General features: G+C 45.7%; 1 protein-coding gene across 10 annotated transcripts in view; it reads right to left on the reverse strand.

Moving 5' to 3' along the window:
• Positions 1–24,197, reverse strand: part of ADD2 (adducin 2) — a 104,092-nt gene that overhangs the window by 25,829 nt on the left and 54,066 nt on the right. For 9 of the 10 annotated variants that reach the window (XR_006215811.1, XM_042981669.1, XM_042981667.1 and 6 more), the window contains 8 exons: positions 21,758–21,875; positions 16,064–16,280; positions 14,174–14,312; positions 6,700–6,851; positions 6,219–6,299; positions 3,618–3,767; positions 2,167–2,310; positions 146–244 (listed from right to left, as the gene is read on the reverse strand). Coding sequence is in view for 9 of the 10 variants with exons in the window: in XM_042981669.1 (XP_042837603.1) it covers positions 146–244; positions 2,167–2,310; positions 3,618–3,767; positions 6,219–6,299; positions 6,700–6,851; positions 14,174–14,312; positions 16,064–16,246 (948 nt within the window). In the remaining variant the exon portion in view is untranslated. The remainder of the gene's footprint in view (positions 1–145; positions 245–2,166; positions 2,311–3,617; positions 3,768–6,218; positions 6,300–6,699; positions 6,852–14,173; positions 14,313–16,063; positions 16,281–21,757; positions 21,876–24,197) is intronic. The other variant, XM_042981671.1, reaches the window with a different exon arrangement.

Raw genomic sequence — 24,197 nt, forward strand, 5'->3', positions numbered from 1 at the left:
CAACTTTAGAAGGATAAGGTGGTTCCAAGGCAGAGAAACAGGGCAAGGCTTTCAGATGGCTGGCTCACAGGACTCCTTAAATCACAGCCAGGGGGGCCTGCGTCAGAGGCACTCTGGGGCCCACTCCCCAGAGGAACTTGCTCACCTGTATCTCACATGCAGCCTGCAGGTGGAAGACCTTATAAAACGCCTCCTCCACGGTGTCACCTAGAGCAACCACTCCATGGTTTCTTAGCACCAGGATCTGCAGAGGAGCAAACGGCCAATTAAAACTTCAAGTCTTTTAAACTTTAGTTAAGAAGGAGCGATTTTTCATTTATTCCAGATCAGTTTCCATATCCAATCCCAAAGCACCCTCCCTATCAACTCCTTGTTCATTCTCCCCCTACAAACATTCCTAGCTACCCCACATGTAATATTAACCCAAGGCATCATCCCTAAGAAATGGAAGATGCTTTGTAAAACTGAGACTAGGTAGCTTGCTGGATTTCTTTGGGCAATACCTGGATTTTTAGGCTTTGGAGGGCTTAGAAATCTAAAAAACTGGTGTCTGTTAAATTGAACAAAATTACTTGATGTCCAATATTAGGGACTAACCTCAAAAGCAACCTCTGGATCCTGTGACTTGGTTGACTTGGAAACCAAAACCCAAGGGGGTGGCTCTCTCAAGAGGTGGTTCTGAAGAAACAGGTGAGTCATGTCACCTCTTTGGACCTCAGGTCTCCTCTCCATGAATTCGGTGATGTCCTGCCAGCTCTAAGACCCTATAGCTCTGTGAAAGAAGCTGTAGTGACCTTCTACTCTAACTCTCTGGTTTTACAGAAGAGGAAACAGAGGCCTAAAGAAATTGAAAGTCTCCCAGCTAGTCAGGGGCAGAATCCAAACTAGAACCCAGGTGTTTTCACTGTTGGTGCAATGTTTGTGAGTCAGCCAGGAGCAGGGAGATAAAAGGGGTGGTGGTGGGGGAGAGAAACAGAAATGAATTTACACTAAGAGCCTGACTCCCCAAAGTTCAGATGCAGAAACTGTTCCTTGGTTAATTTTATCTTCAAGAACTCTCTGAAAACAGATGATGCCCACTTAGTAACAGGAACACAGATCGGTGTGTTGGATTTGTCCTTGCAGACCTCGGCTGAGGCCTAGTGGCCTCATCATCACAGTCTCTCTTGCTGAATGAAAACAGCTGGAGTTTTTTTCCCCTCAAGGGAAACAGGAAGGGATGATGACTCTGGCCTCCAAAAGACTTTGTAGATAGCAAATGCCCCATGTCTCAAACTCTGACAGCATTTCATAGATGTGAACATTTCCTCCTTCTCCGGGCATTGCTAATGAGGCATTAGAGAATGTCAGGAGAGAGTGGCAGGGATTTCTCCTCTGTGTCAGAGATGGGAAGACAGGGGCTCTCAGACTGGAAATGACTCAGGCAGTGAGTGCCTTTTGAGGACAGGAACAAGCATCCATCAGCCCAGGCTCTGTTCCAAAACTTCCTGTACTAAGCTGGCCACCCCTAATTATTTGCTGTTAAAATATAGGTCTTTAGATTTAAAAAAAACAATAGTGAGACTCTGTTTCTATCAAGTTAGCAAAAAAAAAAAATGATAACAAGTTTAGGAAGACTAGGAAGCAGCGTTCTCACATACCAGATGCTGGGGAGGAGAGGGCAATTTGCCTATATGAAGTAAGAGTTCTAAAATGTGCATCCCAGGCATTTATCCTAAGGATGCAGTCTCAGGCATACACAGAGATTTAAATGAAAGAATTTTCATTGCATGTTGTTCATATCAAGGAAAAATTCAGGGGAAAAAACCCTCCAAATGTCCAACTACAGAAGACTGTTAAGGTAAAATGGTGACACAGCCATTCATATAATGAGGTATATTTTAATAATTTAAAATAGTGATTTAGAAAATAATAAAACACAACGGTATTTACTGGATATTGCTAAGGGAGAAAGGAGAATATATTTTATGATCCTAGTTTTATAACTATATGCGACTATATTTCGAGTGAGCACCAAAATCTCAGGGTAGTGGCATATAGAGAATCTTTTTTCACTTTTTTGTATATGTGCAACTTTGAAACATTGTCCACTGAACATGTGTCACTCATGATGTAGGCTTTTGACAATCCCACCCCAGAGTGTCTTCCCGGAACAGCTGAGCAAACCTTGCAGGTGGGTCCAAGGCACTTCTGCAGGCTGATTCGATCCGCTTCCTGCTCCATCCCACCATTGAAGTCATAGTAGGCCATGTCCCCCACCAGCAGGGCATTGTGGGAGACAGGCAGGAGGCCGCACTTCATGGCCGACACCTTCAGTGAGACAGTGGAATGGTTAGCACCTGCAGCTCCCCTAGCACCACCCTCTGCCTCTGCTGCACCTGATTGGGTCTGGCTTTCTGCTTCCTCTGATGTCTTTCCAGATTTCCCAAATCTTACCATTTTGATAGCAGCCATGTCAATATACCATTTTCTAAAACTGCTACAGAGAATGCCCTTGAGAGAGCTGATGCTGCTGCCCACTCCCAGCTCTTCTCTTGTCCTAGGACTCGGGGAAGAGGCTGGGGTGAGGCAGGGTCCAGGGTCCTCTGGGATGGGCTGGTGGAAGTCCTCAACCTTGAGGTCAGGGCAGAAACAGGGAGGCTCACTGAGAAGCCCCGTCTCACTCGTGACAGGGCAATAAGAGCACCAGGGAATAAGGTTAAAATCCATGCCCCACACCCTGCCTTTTATTAAAAGCAAGGGCATGGAGAGATTTAGGAGAGCTTCTTGCCTTTGTTCACTCATTCTGCCCCATGAGTAAGCCTGCAGAAATGGACACTCAGCACACATATATCATTCAGTCTTGGCCCAAATTCTGGAAAATCTGAATCCTCATGACTAGCGTACTTGGTAGAAAAAACCCGAGGCCAGTGACAAGTCTGCTCTGCCCCTGTAGGTATGAGGCCTCGTAGTCAGAAAGATGGGTTGAAGGCTGGGGAAACATCCAGAACTGGTTGGTGGTTGCCTTTCCAAGTGACACTGCTGCAAGTGTCTTAGGTACACATGGGGAAATTACCAGAGCCCTTGAACGGACAATCTGATACTTGAGGGTATTGCTTCTACTCTCTCCTGGTTTTCCTTGCTGCAATCCCAGCTCTCAGCCTACCTTGGGCAATGAGGAGTGGACAAGTCCAGGTTCCCACTGTATTACCTTTTATCAAGATCTCTCCTTACTAGAGAGAGGGGCTGGGGGCAGGCGTCAGCCCTTAGTCCAGTAGGAATGACCTGAACAGAAACTCAAGAGATGCCATTGCCTGGGTCAGTGGTGCTTGTGTGTGTGTGCAGCAGGGTGGGGGATGCAGTAGAGCAGACATTACACATCTTTACCTTATCTCCCCAAACCAAGACTTTGGTGCTTAGAAAAATGGAGAGGATTAGTGTCCCCACGTTGGGTGTTCCCTCTCCTCAACTTGGCCTGAATTCCAGGAAATCTTTCCAGAACTGTTTTTAAAAAACAAGACTGCCACCAGCTTGGGGGGCTTAGGTCTTTTCTCAGGGAGAACCTCAGAGAAGCAGGTAGCAGGGGTCTGCCGCCAGCCTCAGGGTCTGAAATGCCGGCCTAAGGAGTGGACACTCACGGCTGCGGTGGCTGGCGTGTGCAGGTGGATGATGCAACGCACGTCGGGTCTGGCTGCGTATATGGCCGAATGAAGACAGAAGCCCGTGGTATCCACTGGGAAGCAGCTGCTGCCCTTCTCCACCACCTCTCCCAGGATATTCACCTTGATCTGGGCCAAAAATGAAGAGAGACTGATGGCCACAGGGCCGGCAGAGGCCCTCACGAGTCTCCCTGCCTGTGGGCCAGCACACGCCTACCCACTGTATTCAGACATTCCAGCACACCAGGAGCTAGGGCTGGGCTTGGTGTTGGGAGAAAAAGAGACCTGGTTTCTGCCCTCAGTGAGTATACAGGCCAACAGGCAACATGGGTGATTATAATTCAGCAGGAAAAATAATACAGCAGAGTTTCTCAAACTTTACTGGGTATAATAATCACCTGGAGATCCCATCAAAATGCAGATTCTGATTCAGTAGCCAAGAATGGGGCCCAAGAGTCTACATTCCTAACAAGTTCCCAAGTGACACTCAGGCTGTTGGTCTACAGACCACAACTTGGGTAGAGGGGCTAGAAGACAGCCCATCACAGAATTCTCTAGAAACAGATGGAAGGAGTCTTTGATCCCAGTAAAAGAAGGAGATCAGAGAAGTCTTCCCAAAAGAAGTAACATCTGAGATGTTTTCTTGTTTTTTTACCCTTTACTTTGAATTTTTAAACATACACAAAGGTAAAGAGAGTAGTATAATAAACATCCATTTACTAATCACCCAAAAGTTAGGTCTTAAAGGACAGGCAGAAACTAGTCACTGGTCTTATAATATAATCTGCTTCTGAGGCCAAGGAGGTAGTAGGTGTCATGGCTAAAAATCACACATTCATGTGGTGTGCGCGCGCACACACACACACACACACACACACACACACCTAATGGTGGCTCTGGCTGGCTCTGCACACAGTCAGGCTGTGGTGTTCCCTGCTTAGCATAAACAGTTTCATGGAACATCACCACTAGAGAAGGTCACTTTGTGACACAGCAAGACAAAAGACTATTCCTTAATCATGCTTAAGCATAGACAAAAACAACCCTGTGCAAGTACAATCATGTCCACACCTCCTCCTGGCTAACGGGAAACCCTGGAGCTTCTTTATCAATGGCAGCTTCTGCCTCGCTCCAATCCCCCACTCCTGCCTCACAGAACTGCCCCTATGCCTGACATTGCACTATCCAAGGCAGCACCCTCTTCTTAGCACCAGCCAGTTGTCCTAATGTCACTTCTGCACACAGCTGGCAGGGTACGATTGCTACATGGAAACCTGGCCACATCACTCACCTGCTTACAGTGCTTCAGAGGCTCTACACGACCAGCAGAATAAAGCGAAAGCACCATAACAAGGCTTTTGGTGCCATTTATCATCTGGTCCCTGTCACCATTCCAGCCTCACTAATATGTGAGCCAGACGCAGCCACTCACTGTCCTCCCAAGTGCACCATGATCTGGCATGTGTCTGGCTTTGTGCGGACTGTCTTCCTGCTGAGGACACAATTGCCTCTGCCCAGCCCCTCCCTGCTGTCCCAGTCTATGTCTGCCTATCCTGTGGTTTCCTGGGGACTCAGTTCATTCACCACTGGGTCAACCCAACTCCTTTGCCCCTCCTGCTGGGGCTCCCTAAGCTTCCTGCTATAGGAGAGCATTCTTCACTCTGAGTTTACTTGCCTGCTCCCCCACTAGGCCACGAATGCCTTAAAGGCAGAGCCTGTGCCTCCTTGTGTCTTTGGTTCCAGTCTGACTCAACCATGACCTTGTTAGGTGGCCCTGTGCAAGTCACTTACCTCCCTGAGCATCAGCATCCTCTCTTCCCTGTAAAGTGGCCTTGGCAGTCCTCATGGTCCTGCCCTGCCCAAATACACTGTGACTTTGTCAGCTGGCTCTTTTAACTGCAAGCCTGGACTCAACATGTGAGAGTGTGTCAAGGCTGGCAGAGGCCTGGAGGTGGCACCCTCTGGCCTCGGCTGTGCAGTACAGATGGTGTAGCCCCCCGCAACCACTGGCCCTCTTCCGCTTGTAAGACAGTCCTTTCTACTGTTTTCCTTTTCCCACCCAGGAATCTTTCCTGATCAAGACCAACTTCTGGAACTTTCTTCCTACTACACCTAAAAGGAGCAAGAGAACCAAAAGGGGTCCCAGAAGCTATCTCGAATGGCACCAGCACTAGGCAGGTCTTGCAGAGTGCTTGAGAGAAAGTACTGGCTGTTGTTCTAATATATCCCCGAATCTAGTAAGACCTCCCCACTCCCAGCCTTTGGGGTCCAATCCCAGGCATAGGAAGACCCCATGTCCGTCTCCTCCATCTCCTCCTCCTCCTCCTCCTCCTCCTCCTCCTCCTCCTCCTCCTCCTCCTCCTCCCTCCAACTGCGCTTGTTGCCTGCACCTTGCATTTGGTCTCATGGTTGGGTTGTGCTATGGGTTTTCTGCTTCAGGGCCATGTGTCTTCTCTGGCCCACCAGACTGCAAGCTCCACAAGGGACAGAACAACAGCGGCTAATCTGGAGATGGCCTGTCACTCTAGGCTGCTGTTGTTTCAACAAGGAATAGGCAGCGAGATGCCAGACTGTACTCACCAGGCTGGATGCGGTGACTTCACTACAAGAAACTCCCTTAGGGCTAATCAGGAAGTGATCCTGTTCCTTGCTGACTCTCAGCTGGAAGGAAGACACATGTTGTCAGTGGCAAGGAGAGAGAGGGATCATTTCCAAGGACTCTCTGCTTGAATCCCCTCTTCCCCTGACTCCATTGCATCTAAAACTTCCTCCCAGGGACCCTTATCTCCCTCCAGCATATGAGAGATGAAGAAGATCCAGCCTTTATTTGGAACTGGGGCAATGGACCTACAATAGGAATCTCCCAATGATCAGGGGTAGCCCTAGAAATAGGCTCCAGGAGTTCCTAGCTCCTTATCTAGAGAAGTGGCCATGATTGACCACAATGGTTAGAAACCTTGAAAGGGCACAGTGCATGACCATGCCAACAGCAGGAGTTCTCCCTTCCAATTTTGTCAAGGCCACACACAGTGCCCACCCCACTCCAAGATGCTCTCCTCACCGTAACGTAGGTGTCGCTCAGCTGGGCCCAGCCATAAAGGTCTAAGAGACGGTACACGCTGCTGATCTTGCACCGCATGAGCCGCTCTCCCTTGGCCAGGTTCAAGGTGTCAGCTGTGTGGAGGTCATTGATGGGTGTCATCATGGAGAAGTCTGCAAGGAAACAGGGCGGGGATAGGGCAGCTCTCAGGGTCAGGGCTCCTGTCTGCCCCCCTTCCTTCCTTTCCCTAGTCCTCTCCAAATTCTCACTGGCACTACAACTGCACAAAACTTCCACAGGCAGGGAATTAAATATTCTTTGACTCTTACCCAGGGGGAAAATGTCCATAGAATGGATAGTTGTGCCCAAGTAAGTCTTCTGCTTATTCAGATAAAAATGGCATTGCTTTTGATCAAAACTCATGGCAATAGTCAAACCACAGAATGGAGAGTTCTCAGAATGCCAAGCCTACAATAAATCCTGAAGATGGACACTGAATAAAAGCAGAAGTAAGTTTCTGAGCAGAAATAGGGATATATTTCATCAACTAGTTTTCATGAAGAAGTTCCTAATCATTAGACCTGCTATATCATATTGTTTAAATTATATCATGTAATATAACTTCTCCTCTGCTTTAGAAACAGGGAAAATTAGAAAGCCAAGTCAGGCAGGAAGTCAATTCCTCAACCTTTTCTGACAAGTCATAAACTTCCAGAAGTCAGTATGGCTGGCTGAAAGGCTTCAGGCCTTAGGCAGGCCACATCTTTTCCCCTCTGGATGTGCAGTCCCTTGGTTACTTATGGTTCTTTCTGGGAATTTGGAGGGATGTGGAAAGGATTTGGAAATTGGCCTAGAAGATTTGATGGTCCTATCCTCAGGGTACCCAAAGGGTCTAGGAGGTGATGTCCAATCTATCCCATTAAAAATGATGACTGCTCACTTTTCAGGATGAGCACTGGGTGTCACATGTAAGAGATGAATCGCCTGGTTCTATTCCTGAAGCCAAGAGTATACTGTACGTTAACTATCTTGAATGAAAAAACAAAAAAGATCTGAAGATGACCTGAAAGACTAAAATATCGGGGGGCGCCTGGGTGGCTCAGTCAATTGAGCATCCAATTTTGGCTCAGGTCATGATCTCACAATTCGTGAGTTCGAGCCCTATATCCAGCTGACTGCTGTCAGTGCAGAGCCCGCTTTGGATCCTCTGTCACCCTCTCTTTCTGTCCCTCCCCCCCCCCTCTCTCTCACTCTCTCTCTCTCTCTCTCTCTCTCTCTCTCAAAAATAAACATAAAAAAAAAAATGATGACTGCTGCCTGTACACCTCCAGAAGGCATAAGAGGGTGTCTGAGACCAGCACTTCTGACTAGTATCCTGAAACCAATAAAAGAATCAATAGGAGAGGGTTCTGGCTTAAAATGATGTCTGGCTGGGAGCCTCCTGATGATGCCTCTCCCAGCATCTCACTAAAAACTTTAATGGATTCAAATGTCCTTTAGAAGCTTCCACCATCTCAATAACCTCACTACTACACAATGTGATATATGTCCTATATCAGGTTTGCCGTTAGTTGAAATGATGAGGTTGTTTGCAGAAGTGAGGGTGGATCAGGTGCTTTTGGGCCTATGTAAAGCAAACAGAACCAACCTCAAAACACCCCATGTCAGGAATATGCCCCTAGAAAGCCTGTGACCACCAGAGGGATACCTCCAGGGCATGTGTCCAGTAACCATGGTTGACAGAGAAAGAAGTGGTCCAAAGGCTCAGCTGAACTGGCAAAAAGAACAACAAAATTCTAAAGTCAACAATTTCTAATTGGAATTGACCAGTCTGGGATCCTTTCTTCCTCTCTGTGCATTCCCTAGACAAGCAATTACCTCTTTACTTCATCCCTAGCAGCAAGAAGGGAGGGATATCAAAAGCAACCCCGCCCCCATATAAAGCCAGGCAAGAGGGGCTATCCATGATTTCTTGGAATCCTTCTTTTACAAATAACTATGGAGTCCCAGGGATGGCCAGGAGGCCAGAATAGATCTAAAAACATGCCATCACATCTTCCGTGTCCTGTATCAGTGTCCCCCTCCCCCACTCCATGGAGCTTTGCTGTAAGGATTATCCCACCCACAGGCCCACGGTGGGAGAAGAGACCAGAAGCTTCCACCAGCAACTCAGAACCTCTGCTCTCAGGGTTTTAAGAGAAATAATGCTTGTTCTGACCAGCCTCACAAAAGTTAGGATACTGAGTGCCAGGTTTATGACTTCGATCTAACCAAGCCATTTACTCAAGGGATCTAAGAAAACACAGAAAAAGATGAAAACTCACTAACCCCTCTGGGAAAGCTAAGACTGAAGGACACACTATTGCAAAAAAAAAAAAAAGAAACCAAAATAAAAACACAGAACCACCACAAAATTCTAAGGCAAATGGAGCTGGACAAAGAACAACCTATCTGTGCGCGAATTCATGACTCTTGGAACCTCCCCTGTCCACAATCCCTGACTCAGATACCCTGGACATAGACTAATCAGATTTTCAGGCATCCAACTGTCTTTCTGACAGATGCTGGCCAGTAAGGCAGTGAGAATTCTGGTCAGCTCTATTTCTCTCCCAAAAGAAAGAGTACAAGGTCAGAGACATGAAAACGATGAGAAAAAATAGGATAGCTATGGAAGACAAAGACCAGAGAGTCAGCATACAGATAATTAGCATCAATATAACAGAAACAATTTCTGAACTGAAAAAGAGACCTGTGTAACTAAGTTATAAGGATTTACTACATGCCAGAGGGAAAAGTCCATAAAGAGAAAAAGCCTATAATTATATGCTTCCTGACACGTTTCTGAAATACAAGGATAAGGAGAAAAAAATGCACAAACACCTACAAAAAATTTGGGTTACCTACAAAGTATCAAAAAAATAGGCTGTTTCAAATTTCTCTGCTATAGCAATAGATGCCAGAAGACAATGCTACAGGAGGTTTACTAACAAACAACACTAAAATAAAGTGACATAAAGCAGGTAAAAAGAAAACAGTCACCAAAACTATGCCCAGAAAATGTAAACAAAAATAAACAGAGATCATAATACTATTATCAAAATAGAAATCAGGGAAAGCACATCCTTTTGGAATATTCATCCTTGGCACCAAGAAGGGAGGTATAACAAAAGCATAAGGACCCCAGACAAAGCCAGGCAGCAGAGGTCACTGTTGGAAGGACCATTGTATATATTATTCTACATGAAATAAACCTATAATGCATAATGAAGCTACAGCTATAAAGAACACTTTTGTTTTGGATAATGTTTCAGCAAGGTACAAAGCAAAAGCCATCAGAAATACAAAGATAAATGAACAGTAATCAAATATACAGAGAAAAACAACACAAATCTCACTTTTTATAAAATTGAAAATAATAAATGAAGATACAGATTAAACACTATGCCCTAGAGATAGAATCTACATATCATTTAAAAATTATATTAGGGCACAAAGAAAATCTCAGTAAATCCCCAACATAGACATTAAATAGGCCAAATTACCCAAACACAATGCAATAAAATTAGACATTATCAACAAACCTTTAAAATAATACAAATTAAACCACTTGGAAATGAGAAAGCACACTCCCAGACAGTTCTTAGAATAAAAATAAAATCAAAGCAGCAACTGCAAACTATCTGTAAATTAACAATAAAGGAAATACTGTGTCAAAATTAATGAGGTAAGACCAAACTTACATTCAGAGAGAAAAAATTCATAGCCTAAAATGTCTTTATTATTGAATTAGAATGAAAATAAAGTATTCATTTTATTCTATTCAAGAAAAAAATATAAATATCAAAATAAACCAAAGAAAACTTTTGGAAAATAATTAGTGAATAGAAAAACAAAATCAATGAATTGGGAAACTCGAAAATTAGTAGAATACATAGATCCAAGAATTGGCTTATGCAAGATACATGAATAAACCAACACCTGGATTGGCTGTAAAAAGAAAGGGGGAATACACAACACCAGAAATGAGAATGGGATGTCATCTCATCCACAACTGAAAGTTTAAATGGTAGAAAGATGGTACATCACTCTAATAATTTTGAGGCTCTCTATGAAATGAATCATTTATTTAAAATATATGGCCAAAATTTACTCAGGATGTAGCAAAATAAATTTTTTAAAGACCCTAGATAAAACTGAGAAAAAAAATGTTATCAAAAATGTTGCCTATCTGGATGGCTTTACCAGTGAATAATAAATCTCCAAGGAAGAGAGACTTCCTATCTTATTTAAATTCCATCAGGCAGGGGCATCTGTGTGACTCAGTTGGTTGAGCATCCAACTCTTGATTTCAGCTCAGGTCATGATCCCAGAGTCCTGGGATCAAGCCCCATGTCCAGCTCCACACTGAGTGTGGAGCCTGCTTAAGATTCTCTGTCTCCCCCTCAGCCCCTCTCCTCCTCTCTAAAATGAAAACAAATAAATAAATAAATGCCATCAGGACAAAGAAAAGTGCAGGGATCACCTGATTTATCTTATGAAACTATAGCCTTAATACCAATACTAAATGAGGACTGCACAAAAAGGGAATTTCTGACCAATCTCATGTATGAATATGCAAAATCCTGAATAAGTCTAGCAAATCAAATCTAGAAGAATATTTTCAGAAGAATGCATCAAGACCAGGAATGATTGATTTCAGGAATGAAAAAATACTTCAATATTCATAAATCTATTAATATAATTCATCACATCACTAGTTCAAAGAAAGGAAAGTCAATAAATGCCCAAAATGCATTTTATAAACTCAACATCCATTTCTGAGAAGAACCCATATTGAACTAGAATAAGAAGAGATTTCCTCAACATGATCACAAACTCAACTCTTCGGGTAAAGGGTTTCTATTAAAGTCAGAAACAAGACAAGAATGATTATTCTCTAATGTATTATTAAACATTGTTCTGAGAGTTCTAATGAATATAGTGAGAAAACTGGAAAAAGAAAACAAAGGGTAAATGTTGAAATGAAGGATTCAAAATGAACATTATTTGCAGGTCATGGGATTTTTTTTTAATATACAAAACCCAAGAGAATTAACTGAGCAACTATTAGAATTTAAGAGTTCAACAAGAAGCTACTTTTCTGGTACTGGTAAGATTCTGGTAAGAAGCTACTGGTGACAGCTATAACCAGAAAGAAAATTGAGTGGAGAAAAAAATCATTTAAAATAACAAAGTTACATAAAATTTCCAAGATACACTTAATAAGAAATTAGTAGGGACTATATGAAAAGAACTACTAACCTTCTCTGATGGACATTAAAAAAGGTAAAAAAAAAAAAAAAGCAAATAAACAGAAGACATACATCATCTCTGAACAGACTTAAAATTCATTCATGCAAATATTTTTAAAACACCTAGTCTGTGACAGCTACTTTTCTAAGTCCAGGACACTACTCTAGGGTACAGCAGTGAACAAAGGATACAAATATCTTTTCTCCTGTGGAACTTATATTCTAATATAAAATTGTAAATTTATAAATTCTTCACCAAATGAATCCATTCAATACAATCCCAACCAAAATCCCAAAAGGGAATTTTTGAGGTAGATTGGCGGAGGGTGGGGGTAGGGGGGTTGCAGAACATGACAAATTCTAAAGTTATTTTTAAGAATAAACTGGCACAAATAGTTGAGGATTTGACAAATAAATAATTAAGGGCATTTGTCCCATGAGATGATAAAACATGGGGAAGGTGTTTCTGAGTGTGTAATCAAAAGCAGAACACACAAAAGAAAGTACTGACGGATTCAGAATGTGATACAATTCTGAATTGTACTACAATTTACTACAAAAAGAAAATCATCCCAGTATGTATATGAAAATATATCCAACCTCATTAGTAATTAAATAAATGCACATTAAAACACAAAGTGCTATTTATTGCCTATCAAATCAAAAAGATGAAACGAATGGCATAATACATACTATGCACAGATCAAGGTGCAGGAAATGGGCATGACTGCATTTTTTGTGGGAATGCAAATTGGTTCTTTCTTTCTCCAGGGAAATTTGGCATTATGCATTAACATCTTCAAAACATGCACATTCTTTAATCCAGCAATTCTACTTCCAGCAATCTGTCTTTAGAAAATAGTCATAGAATAAATCGAAGAATTTATTGCATTGTTGTTCACAACAGCAAAAAATTGTAAACAACCTAAAAGTCCAAAAATAGGAAATTGGTTAAATGAACTATGGCATAGTCAGCCATGCCACAGAATATGCATACCTCCACCAAACATTGTATTACAGAACCATGTTTTATTATGTGAAAAATTAGTCAAGATATGTTAAGCTATCAAATTTGCATATATAATGTGATTCCATTTTTGTTTTCTTAATTTATCTATGTTAAGAGAAAAAGGCTGGAAGGATATACACCAAAATATTGATAATAGTCATTTCTTGGTTGTAAGAACACAGTACAGTGATTTTTATTTCTCTTTCTTGAATTATTTTTCTAATTTTCAGTCATATTCCTGTATTTATGTTGTTGAGGGGAAGTATTTTTTTAATTTTTTTTTAACGTTTATTGATTTTTGAAGGAAAGAGAGACAAAGTGTGAGTGGGGGAGGGCCACAGAGAGAGGGAGACACAGAATCCGAAGCAGGCTCCAGGCTCTGAGCTGTCAGCACAGACCCCAATGCGGGGCTCGAACTCATGAACTGCAAGATCATGACCTGAGCTGAAGTTGGACAATTAACTAACTGAGCCATTCAGGTGCCCCAAGTATTTTTTAATGTTTGTTTCTTAAAGGTTGTGGGCAAAGCTTCAGAGACTAGGAAAATGGTTTCATGCCCAGCTCTGGATGTTTGTGGCTCTTGTCTAGGGAGTCAGGTTGGTCTGTCCAGTGTGAGACTGAGACACTGGCTTCAATGGCCTCCTCTCATCCCCACGACCCCATCTGCAGGGGAGTGGCTCCAGGAGACTGAGGAAAGAGCAGCCTGAGTCAGGGCCTGCTGCTAGAACACAAGGATTTTTCTTCGGTTCTGCACCTGTAACTAGAGTAACAGGGAGCAGAATCCTCACTCCCCACTCCTGGTCGCTCAAGTAGAGGCCATGTAAGGGACTTTGAGCTGCAAAGCTCTTCCCTTCATGCTAATCCACTTATGAGCGGGACTGGAAGAGTCACAAAGAGGCTGCCCTGCCTCTCACAGCAGTAACACCATGTCATCCCGTCCCCTCCCCCAGCAGAACAAGAAAAAGGTTTTCCTGTAAGTCATCCTCCCCATTCTATTTCTGGGCATCAGGAAGAATTCTTCTGTGGGTCTTTAAATCCAGCAGCCTCAGAAGCAGAGCCAGGTACCTCTTTGGCTGGTCCCCCAGGTCTGCGAACCCAGTTGCACCACTCACTCCGTAGCCTGGCAACCAACCCTCTCTTCCCCGCCCCACTTCCTCCACCTCTGCTCCTGGCAGCTCCCCAGCTCCCCACATACTCATGGAAGATGTTGGGAAGACTGCGTGGGAGGTGCTGGCCATGAAGTCCGCGATCTGCCGCAGGGCCCAGATGTTGGAGGAATTGTTCCCCTTCTTCATCTGCTCCTGGATGAGGCCTTCCAGCTCCTCCCTGAAAGACTGAAGCAGGCCCCAAGGCGCTGGTCCCCCCAGTGTGTCTCATGCAGGAGACTGAGGGCCCCTCTTCCAAGTGCCCGCCCCATCCCCTGGCTCAACTAGGCCAGGGCCACACATGGGATCCTCGGGCCCCAGAAAACACTGGGGGTTCCACAGGTACCTCAGGAGACCCCCCCCCCCCAAACTGCTGTTTGGGAAGCAAAAAGGAGATGTCCCCTGCTGTGTTCCCTTTGCCCTATGAACCGTAATCCAGATTCCAGGTCCTTCCTGGGTCTAAGTGACAGTCAAGACACACTTCCCATCACCCACCTGGACTTCCCCTACCCACCACCATCAGACTAAGGCGGCTTCACTTTAGTAATTGAGACATTTTAAAAAGCAGAACTGAATGAAAAAGTGTGCTATTGTCCCTGTCCAGTAGGCATGCCTATGGCTCTTCTAGGCCTCAGTTTCCTCATATATGGAAGGATTTGCTGTCCTCCCTGTAGCTTCCATTTCTGATGTCCTATGACTCTAAGCCTGGCTTTTCAGACCATAACTAAGACATGCCTGTCCACCAGGTGGCAGCAGGGAACACACAGGAGGAAACAGGCATTGGTGAATCTATAATACGACAGAAGAAACGTGACCTCCTCATGTCCTCATTTCTTGCCTGGGAATAGAGTCCTATCCATTCAGGCCCCAAAATTTGGGTTGGTACTAACTCTGCCACTTCTACCACACCTGCCATCTCTCCTAGTCACAAGTTGGAGTTTTTCCATCATCTCAATGCTTTTAGTACCTGCCATATTCCTCCAGGCTCCTCACGTAGACACCTGTCACCCAAACCTCAGGACCATTACCTCAACGCTCCTCTGTGAGGTCTGAGCATTCACTGTGTGCTCTCAACCAGGGTCCCACACAGCCCACTACATGTCCTGGCCCTCCAAACCCCATGGGGACTGAGGCAGACCCCCATCCCAGCAGGCACCTGGAGATGCCAGCTCCATCCTGAGCTTCCCAAGCCTTAGGATCATGCGCTGTTTCCTGAGGACCTCGCAGCTCTTGTGCCCTCACCCTCCCATTCCACAATGCTCTGCTGCCCCCACCCCCCACACCACCCAACCTGCATCAGCCTCCCACTCAGTGGTCCATTAGGTCCATGCTTTGTTCTTCTCAATGCACCACTTGTGGAAGGATGAGTTCTGTGTCCATGCCATGCAGGTACCAACTGACCTCAAGTCTGGGGCCATGGTAGGGTGATCGTGACTTGCCCTCTCTTGCCCGGCCCATATCTCTCTGTACCCTCCACTCTCTCCACCTCCTGGGGCTTCCAGACCCTCTTCACCTCTGCCCCATACGTGTCAACCTTCTTGCCCTGACAGTGAGTTATTTGTGGTGTTCAAAAATGGGAGGCCCGAGCCTTCCACATGGCGCCCCCTGCTGGCCTCTGGTTTATACAAATATGCCTGTTAGTTCAGTGTTACAGCTTTGGTGGAAGACTGGAAACTGAGGCAGGGCTCCTGTCTTTCATACCCACCTCCTCCCAGTACCAAGCCAAACCATCTGCACATAAACCAGGTTTTGCCATCCACCAGTGACTAGGGAGAGAATTAAATCCAGGGCCAGGCCCGTCAACGGGCTTAAAATTGCTAAGACACTGAGCCAGTAGGAGTTCTATAGCTTTCAGGTTCACCCAAATGAATATGAGTTCCCCTCTCCCCCCCCTCCTTCTCCTTCTCCTCTCCCACCCGCCTGGGGCGGACCTCGCTCACCGGGCTCTGCAGGATCATGGTGACGCGCTTCTTCTGCTCCATCAGGTTGAAGTCCTGTCGCAGGTCCGCTGCGCGACCGCGAAGGCGCAAGTATTCGGGGTCGTCCTCAGAAAAGCGGTCGAAGTACTGCTGCCCCTGCGGGGGCGGGGGGGAGGCAGCCTCTGGGACGGTCTCTTCACTCATTCTCCTGGTGGGTTTACGATCCACTCCTGGAAGCCTACAAAGAGAAGAGAAGAGGGTGCTCCCAGTCGTAGTACAGTTTTCTAAAACAGAGGGGCTGGATTCGGTTGTATTCACACGCTGGAGGTGGCTATTTCCAGTAGGGTGTAAGCCAAGCAGCGGTTTGGACTGCAGTGCGCCGGCAGCTGCCTATCTATAGGGGGCGCTAACACATCATCGGACCAAGCGAAAATATGGCAGAGGCTCAGGCGTCCACCACCCTTCCCTCACTAACCTGCCAGGCTTAAACAGCAACACCCCGGTGGAAGTGGACAGTTTGGAATCCAGTGTATGACCTGCACATCTTTTGGAGCATTTCTATGATGCATATCTATATAGTGTAAACCTATATATTGGGAGTTAGTACTTACTAAAGTACTATATCTAGACCTGATCCCACGAATGAGGACTAGGGCAGCCTTAGGAGAGTTGGACTGGGACCCCTTTTTAAGCACGCTTTTTTTTCCTAAGGTCTGAGGGCAAATATAGGAATGTCTTCTCTTACTATATTGGAGCCCTTCTGAAGAAGCAGGCTCTACAGTTCCAGCCTCTACCTCCCAGCTGTGGGACTTTGGCCACAGCAGTCTCCCTTTGTGTGTCAGCACCACTAGGCCTTCAAATCAAGGTTATGCCCCTTCAACACCCAGGCCAGTCTTACAGAGCTCTAGCCTTCTCCCTGTTCTGTGATCCCCTTCTCAGCAAGAGGGCCTTAACCGAGCAAGAATTAGCTTCTGAACACGAGTAGAGAGATGCCAACAAAAGAGCATTACAGGGGATCAGGACACTGGCTTTCATCCTTAACCTGCCCCTCCCTCACTTTACCTCCATGGGCTCACATTTGCATTCCATGAGGAGGTGGAATGCTCTCTTGTTCCCTCAGAGCACTCCTGCCTCCTCATCCTGATCTTTTCTTTCCCTTTGGCCCATTCTGTTAGCCCAAACCTTGACCTTCATGACAGCCAGCAGCTCATTACACAAGAAGCCTTGCTGACAGCTAGTAAAACATATTCTTGTTGTCGGTGAGCTGTATGTGACTTCTTCCATCTTCTGTCAGGCCTCTACCCTCCACCTTATAGTTTCTGAGTGGGGCAGGTAGGATGAAGCATTAGGTAATAGGTAAAGTGGGAATTCACCCCATCAGCCCAGAACACTCAGGTGATCTTTCTTCCTCTCCCTCTTCTTTCATTTTTCCTTCGTACCTTTGTTCCATTTTTTCCCTTCCTCCCTCCCTCCCTCCCTTCCTTCCTTCCTTCCTTCCTTCCTTCCTTCCTTCCTTCCTCCCTCCCTCCCTTCCTTCCCTCCCTCCTTCCATTCCTTCCTTCCTTCCTTCCTTCCTTCCTTCCTTCCTTCCTTCCTTCCTTTTCCCCTTTTGGGGAATAGCAAATGGCAAAGTTAAGGGAGGGAACATATGCAGAGTCCCTTAGCTTATTGCCTGAACCTGTGGCCTAAAGCAGTGGTTCTTAAACTTGGGTGCATGTTGAAATCTGCTGGGGAACTTGAAAAAATACTGATATCAAGGATTTTCATGTTATTAGTCTGTGGTGTGACCTGGACATCAGGATTTTTAAAAGCTCCCTGGGTGATTCCAATAGGCAGCCAGGGTTGAAATACCACTGGCTAGATGTTAATAGTTGTACCATGTAATGGAAGGTATCCATCCCAGGTGTTGGCCATTTAGCATGCCAGCCAAAGATGCCACAAAGCCTCATCTTCTAACACTATTTCCAGGTGCCACTTCCCATGACTATCCAGGTTCCATCCCCCAAGCCCAGTCACCACCTGCCACCATACACTTGACCTGGGACAGCAAGAGTGCTCTAAATGCCACCACAACCCGCTTTTACAAGTTTGCCAAACCATGACATCTCCTCTTAATTCTTTCACTAATTAATCATTTCCTTATAAATGCCCTCATCAGATCTCCCCCAACCAGCATCATGCCTACCAGTCCTGTAGATGAGCTATTTGCCTGCAAGGGATGGAGTATGGGGAAGGCATCTTCCGGAAGTGGCAGCGAAAACACCCAAAAAAAACAAAAAGCATTCTCTAAAGAAAGATTTGTAACGGATTTGGCAGAGTGCTAGAGTGGCTGATGTTGTACTTGGTAACATTCAAGCCAGATTCTTCATTTAAGTAGAGAAAGTGATTGAGTCCATCATGGATGTTTCTGGTGGGATTAGCTATGGACTAGAAGCCAGAGTCTGCAGTATCACCCCCCTCTGTCATTCTCTAGCTGCATAGGCTTGGGCAAGTAGTAATTTCCCGCTTGGGGTCTCCTCTTGTCTGTCTCTAAATGAGGGAGTGAACAGAATGAACTCTGGAGCTCCTTCCAGCTGCACACCATATGGAGAGAGACAGATTCGTATAGAAAAGCAGAAGGATGGAGGATCTGGATTTCCGGAGCAAGAGACCTTCCTCGTGCATCCTCATATTCTCCCCTTCCCCCTGGGGCCTCTCCCTCAAGCCAGATGCCAGAAGAGAAACATCTGCAAAGAATACACATGACCTATTGACATTTGCCTTGTAGGTTCAAGTCAATCCCTTGAGCATAGGTTGAGTTAAGAATACTTCACCTCCACCACGCTCTCAGACAGCCTCATCCCTGCAACTTGGGCAGTAGGAAAAGGGACTGCAAGGACAAAGACAATGGGAGTGCATCAGAGCTGTGCAGACATGCAGTCACCACCCAGACTCTCCTGGGCAGACAGCACTGCAGACATTTTTCCAGAGGCACTGCCCCACCCTTTGTAATTCTCTTTGGCATTTTTGTAGCCCCAGTTTTTGATGTTATTTTAAAAACAAGCAGCCTCCTAATGAGTACAATGGATGTGCACATGGGGATGAGCTCCCTGCGTTCCTTATGACTCCAGGTCCCACCAGAGGCTGACCCTCTTTCCTTCCCCTTGGAGTGGCTGCATTCCCAGGAATGGGTCTGTGAAGGCTTGAAATAGCATTATCCTCCCTGAAGCATGAGGAACAAAAAAGTTCAGGTTCTGCTGGACAGGAGCCCATATCACCATGCCTCCAGCCCTGCCTTCACTTCTCAGAGCCCATCCCAGAAGGTTACTCCAGAGATGCTCCAATGGGACTGGGTTAGAAAATGGAAGCCCTGACTCTCTCACCATGACAACAGGGGGCAGAAAAAACCACTCTTTGACTTTGTGAACCAGAGGCATTCTTTTGTGCTCCTTCTTTTCCTTCTAAAATGTTACATAGGTGACCAAATTTAAGTGCAGTGTGGCTTAGTGGTTAAAATCAGGGACTCTAGGGGTGCCTGGCTGGCTCAGTTGGAGTAGGTGACTCTTGATCTTGGAGTTATAAGTTTGAGCCCCACATTGGGTGTAGAGATTACTTAAAACTAAAATCTTTTTTTTTTTTTTTTAAGCATGGACTCTGGAATAAGAACGTGATGAGTTCCAGTCTTAACTGTGCCACTTATTAGCTATGTGATCTTGTTGGGCAAGTTACCTAACCTCCCTGTACCTCAGTTTCCCCATATACAAAATGGGGATTGGAACTATTTAACCACCTCTTTAGGCTGTTTTGAGGATCTAGATGAGTTAATGTATGTAAAGAACTTAAAACAGCACCTGGTGTATATCGAGTGCTCTTAAGCATTTGCTCTTATTATGTGTCGTTTGGGGCTAGAATCATTACAGCATTAGGAACTCAAGTAATGAGAGGCTTATGATTCAACTGTAAACAGGTGCATATCAAGTACTGTAATTATATGTTGTAGTCCAAAAAACTAACTCAATCTTGAGCTATATTAACAAAAAGAACATCCAGAAAAAGACTGATGAGATTGAGTCGTTCTCTGACCAGAGAGTGGGAACATGTCAACCTGGAGATCACAAAAAAAGAGGATAAGCAGGATGGTGACCATCAGAGGCAAGCGCTTGTTGGGCCAGGTGTGACATCATAAAGAATGTATCTGGCCTTTGTCCCCAGTTCCTGGCACAGAGCTTCAAAAAGCCTTGAGATTTCTAAAATATCCAAAAAACATTAAGAGGGTCTTTTGTTATTCATAATGAGTCCATCTCATCAAACCTGAATTTATGCTAATGAGGTGACTTATGGCAGGCCCTTAGATGTTTCAAGGGAGGGACTGGCCAGCAAGAAAGACCAAGCACATGATTAGAGGGTTGGAACTTCAGCCCCATTCCCAACCATGGAGGACAGGAGGGGAAGCGGATGGAGTTCAATCAAGTGGCAGATGATTTAAACAACTATGCCTAGTACTAATAAAGCCCCCGTCCCCAGTGGTGCCCCCTATTAAAAATCTCTGGACAGCAAGGCTTAGAGGAGCTTCCTGATTGGTATGCTGGGATGGTGAGACACCCAGATTCTACAAGGAGGGGGCACGGATGCTCTGCACCAATCCCCCACCCTCCCCATGTTCTGCCTTATGCATTGCTTCTATTTCACTGTTCCTGAGTTGAATCCTTTATAGTAAAACTGTAATCACAATTATAGTGAGTTCTGTGAGTTGTTACAGTGAATTAGAGACTAAAGAGGGAGCATGGGAACCCTCAAATTTATACCCAAGTAAGTCAGAAGTACAGTGGCAGAGGAGGGGCAGAGAGAGAGGGAGACAGAGGATCTGAGGCAGGCTCTGTGCTGACAGCCGAGAGCCCGACAGCAGGGCTTGAACTCAAGAACCGTGAGACCATGACCTGAACCGAAGTCAAATGCTTAACTAACTGAGCCACCAAAGTGCCTCAAGTGTGGGCAATTTTATTGGTGACCTTGCCCTTTACTTGTGGTAGTTAACCTGTGTGCCCTTTAACTCAGTGTAGTGTCAGAACTGAGCTGAATTGTAGGACACCCCATTTGCATCAGAGAATTGGTGACAGGACAGCACCAGGTAACTTCTATTTATGGTTCATTTTCATTCCCAGGACGCTTCCATAGGACAGATGTTATTGTCACAGTTTTACAGATAAAGAAAGTGAATTGCAGAGAGGTTAACTAACTTGCCTGAGATCACACAGATAACAGTGAGGTCAGGATTTCAACCAGGACTGTCTCTGGCTCCAGATCCTGCATTCCTCCACCCCAGTTGTCCCCAGATGTCTGTTAGGCTGCCATGTGGAAGAGGGAGGAAACTGATTCCTTAGAGACTCCAGGGCCAGAATTACGTGGGCAGATTTTAGCTGAGGGTACAAGGGGAAACTTTGTACCAGCAGAAGCTCCTCAGGAACAGGAAGATGGGACAGGCTGCTTTGTCAGGTGGTGTCTCTCTCCTTGGAGCTCCGTGACTACAGGATTCTGTAGAGGGGCTTCTGCCTCTTCCAAGGGGATTGCACTAATGACCACTAAAGTCCTTCAGAGTTCATGGGAGCTCTCGAGTCAGCAGGACAGGGGGAGTTCGTGGCAATGACTTGGGAAACTGGGAGCTCATCCTGGTGAGATGACCTCAACCAAAAAGCCTGCCTCACTCCCTGTCACCACCAAAAACTGCTGACAAATTACCTGGAGGCTGGACCAACCTTGTCCCAGGCTGCTGCTTCTCAGTGCTCGGCCCGTGCACCCTGCTTCGTTCTCAGGGACTCCAACCACATCTACAGGATTTCAAACATCTGGGTGGAAGCTGAAAAACACAAACAACAAATATCAGGGTCTTGTCTGCACCACCAGGACTCCTCATCCTGTTTTTGTAACACCATTAGGTGCTGATTTATTTTAAGGACTGTTAAGAAATTCTTTAAAATGAAGTAGAAATGAAATTTTAGTTTAAAAGCAAATTATACCTATGAAAAGAAGTAAAGAAATCTTCATTATCTTGACAAATGGGATCAAAACTCCTTTCAAAGAGAGGAATTGGAAAATCTCTTTGCTGAGTGTTGGCTTCAAGGAACAGGGGAGAGAAGTTGCTCTACACAGTGGAGGGACAATGTGGAACTCCCGAATGAGCCCAGAGGGGTCACGGGCTGCTGGGCTGGAAGGCATATGACCCCTTCCTCACACCCCCCAATACTTCACTAACAGCTACTCAACTCACAGACTTGGGTATGAGAGAATTTTGGGCACAGCCAAAGAAGCAGGAGAAGCCTGAAGACTATCACACCCCAGGAAAGTGGAAGGGTTTTGGAGGTGCACAGGCTATGAATTGGTGGATTCAAGACAATTTCACTGAGAATTCAAGGGGAAGAGAAGCCCCCAGCTGATACCTGGGGAACTGGTCATGAAATACCCCTGAAGGAGGAATGGAAAGTTTTGAAAGTCTTACAAACAAGGATGAGTTACTACTCCAAAAATCCTGGGGATCAAGGTCTTCAAAAAACACATAGTTTTCCATTTTACTCGGGCAATGTTCACTTGTTCACTTGTTGCTCAGAGCAAGGATGCTTGTCTCCCCCAGAGATGGCAGCATCCCAGACACCAACTCCTATTCCCACCATGGCCCCAGGCCCAGTCCCTGACTGTCCTGCCTCACTGGCCAGCTCAGCTCCATCCCTGACCCAGTACTGCCCACAGTGGAGCATCTGGGAAGACTTGACTTACCACTGAGGGACAGGGAGATTGCATCTTGGTAGTTACTGTGTGCCTGAGGGAGTCCGGGACACTGCATGCCCACTGAGGCACAGCTTTCTTCTCAGCCCGGCCGGGGTACCCTGGGCTCAGCAATTCAGTACTGTGATGGCCCCTGAGCCCAGTCTTGATGCTCACGGCTCTAGTTAGGGACCTGGCAGTTGCTTCCATAATCTATTCTCTATGCTCTGCATGTCCAACTGCCAGCTGGGGTCCTCTTCCCACTAGTTTTATTTTTAGGCAGAACAGGGCCATGGTCACCACCTGATGCCTGATGCTGCTTCTGTCCAACATCTACCAACATGGAAGGGACCCTCCCTTCCAGGGCTGTCTAGCTCTAGGGCAGGGCTTACTGACAACTCTGGATGCTATTCTTTTTTTTTTTTTAAGTTCGTTTATTTTTGAGAGAGAGAGGGGGAGGGAGAGAGCGGGGGAGGGGCGGGAGAAAGGGATATAGAAAATCCCAAGCAGGCTCCACACTGTCAGTACAGAGCCTGATGCGGGGCTTGAACCCACTAACCATGAGATCATGACCTGATCCAAAACCAAGAGTCAAATGCTTAATTGACTGAGCCACCCAGGTGCTCCTTTGCTATTCTTTTACAGGTGGCCATTGATGTCCCATAAGTACCAATCCTGCAGGCTCGTAAGTTGTCTTATCCAAAGCACAAGCTTCTTCCCCATCCCCAGCAGCCCATGCCACAGGGTATGAGATATGAGGTATACTTTAGTGGCCATAACCTGCTAAGATTCGGATTTTCAGAGTCTGAGCTATTAATTGTATCCACTGAGAAAACTAATATTTTGCCCCCAGAAGTGACCTGTGTCATTCATGTAAGAAGACAGACATCTTTCCCCCAGATAAGTGGACCCTGGAAATAATAATTCCCATCCTAATCTCTGTTGGTGTTGAAATTCCACTATCAGAGTTTCATTCCATAGGTTGTAGTATTATCCCCTGATTAAAATGAAAATAGGCCTGAAAGATATCATAGGCAAATGTTGCAAAATATTCCCCTGCGGTACCAAAACTATCAGATCTCTGATTGTACAGTCAGGCTGAGCAGGGCCAGGACAGGCACCATATCAACAAGTCTTAATGAGAAAAAGGTGTGATGCCAGGGCCACTCAGAAGGGTCTAGCAAATGGGGCAGGGCTGCCACCCTGAATGGACCTCAAGGGACCCCGGTCTGACAACTCTCTGAAGAGGGATGATAAGATCCAGGCTTTTAGCCAGCACACAAAGCCCCATGAATCTCTCAGTGCCTGCCCCCACCTTCCCTGCCTCTCATGGGTGCTCGGAGGCTGTGCCCAGGACCTAGAAGGCACCAGGCTGGTTCCCAACTCTATGCCTTTGTCCGTGCTGATCTCTCCCTGGAGA

Source organism: Panthera tigris, chromosome A3, assembly GCF_018350195.1.
Source record: "Panthera tigris isolate Pti1 chromosome A3, P.tigris_Pti1_mat1.1, whole genome shotgun sequence".
Lineage (NCBI taxonomy): Eukaryota > Metazoa > Chordata > Mammalia > Carnivora > Felidae > Panthera > Panthera tigris.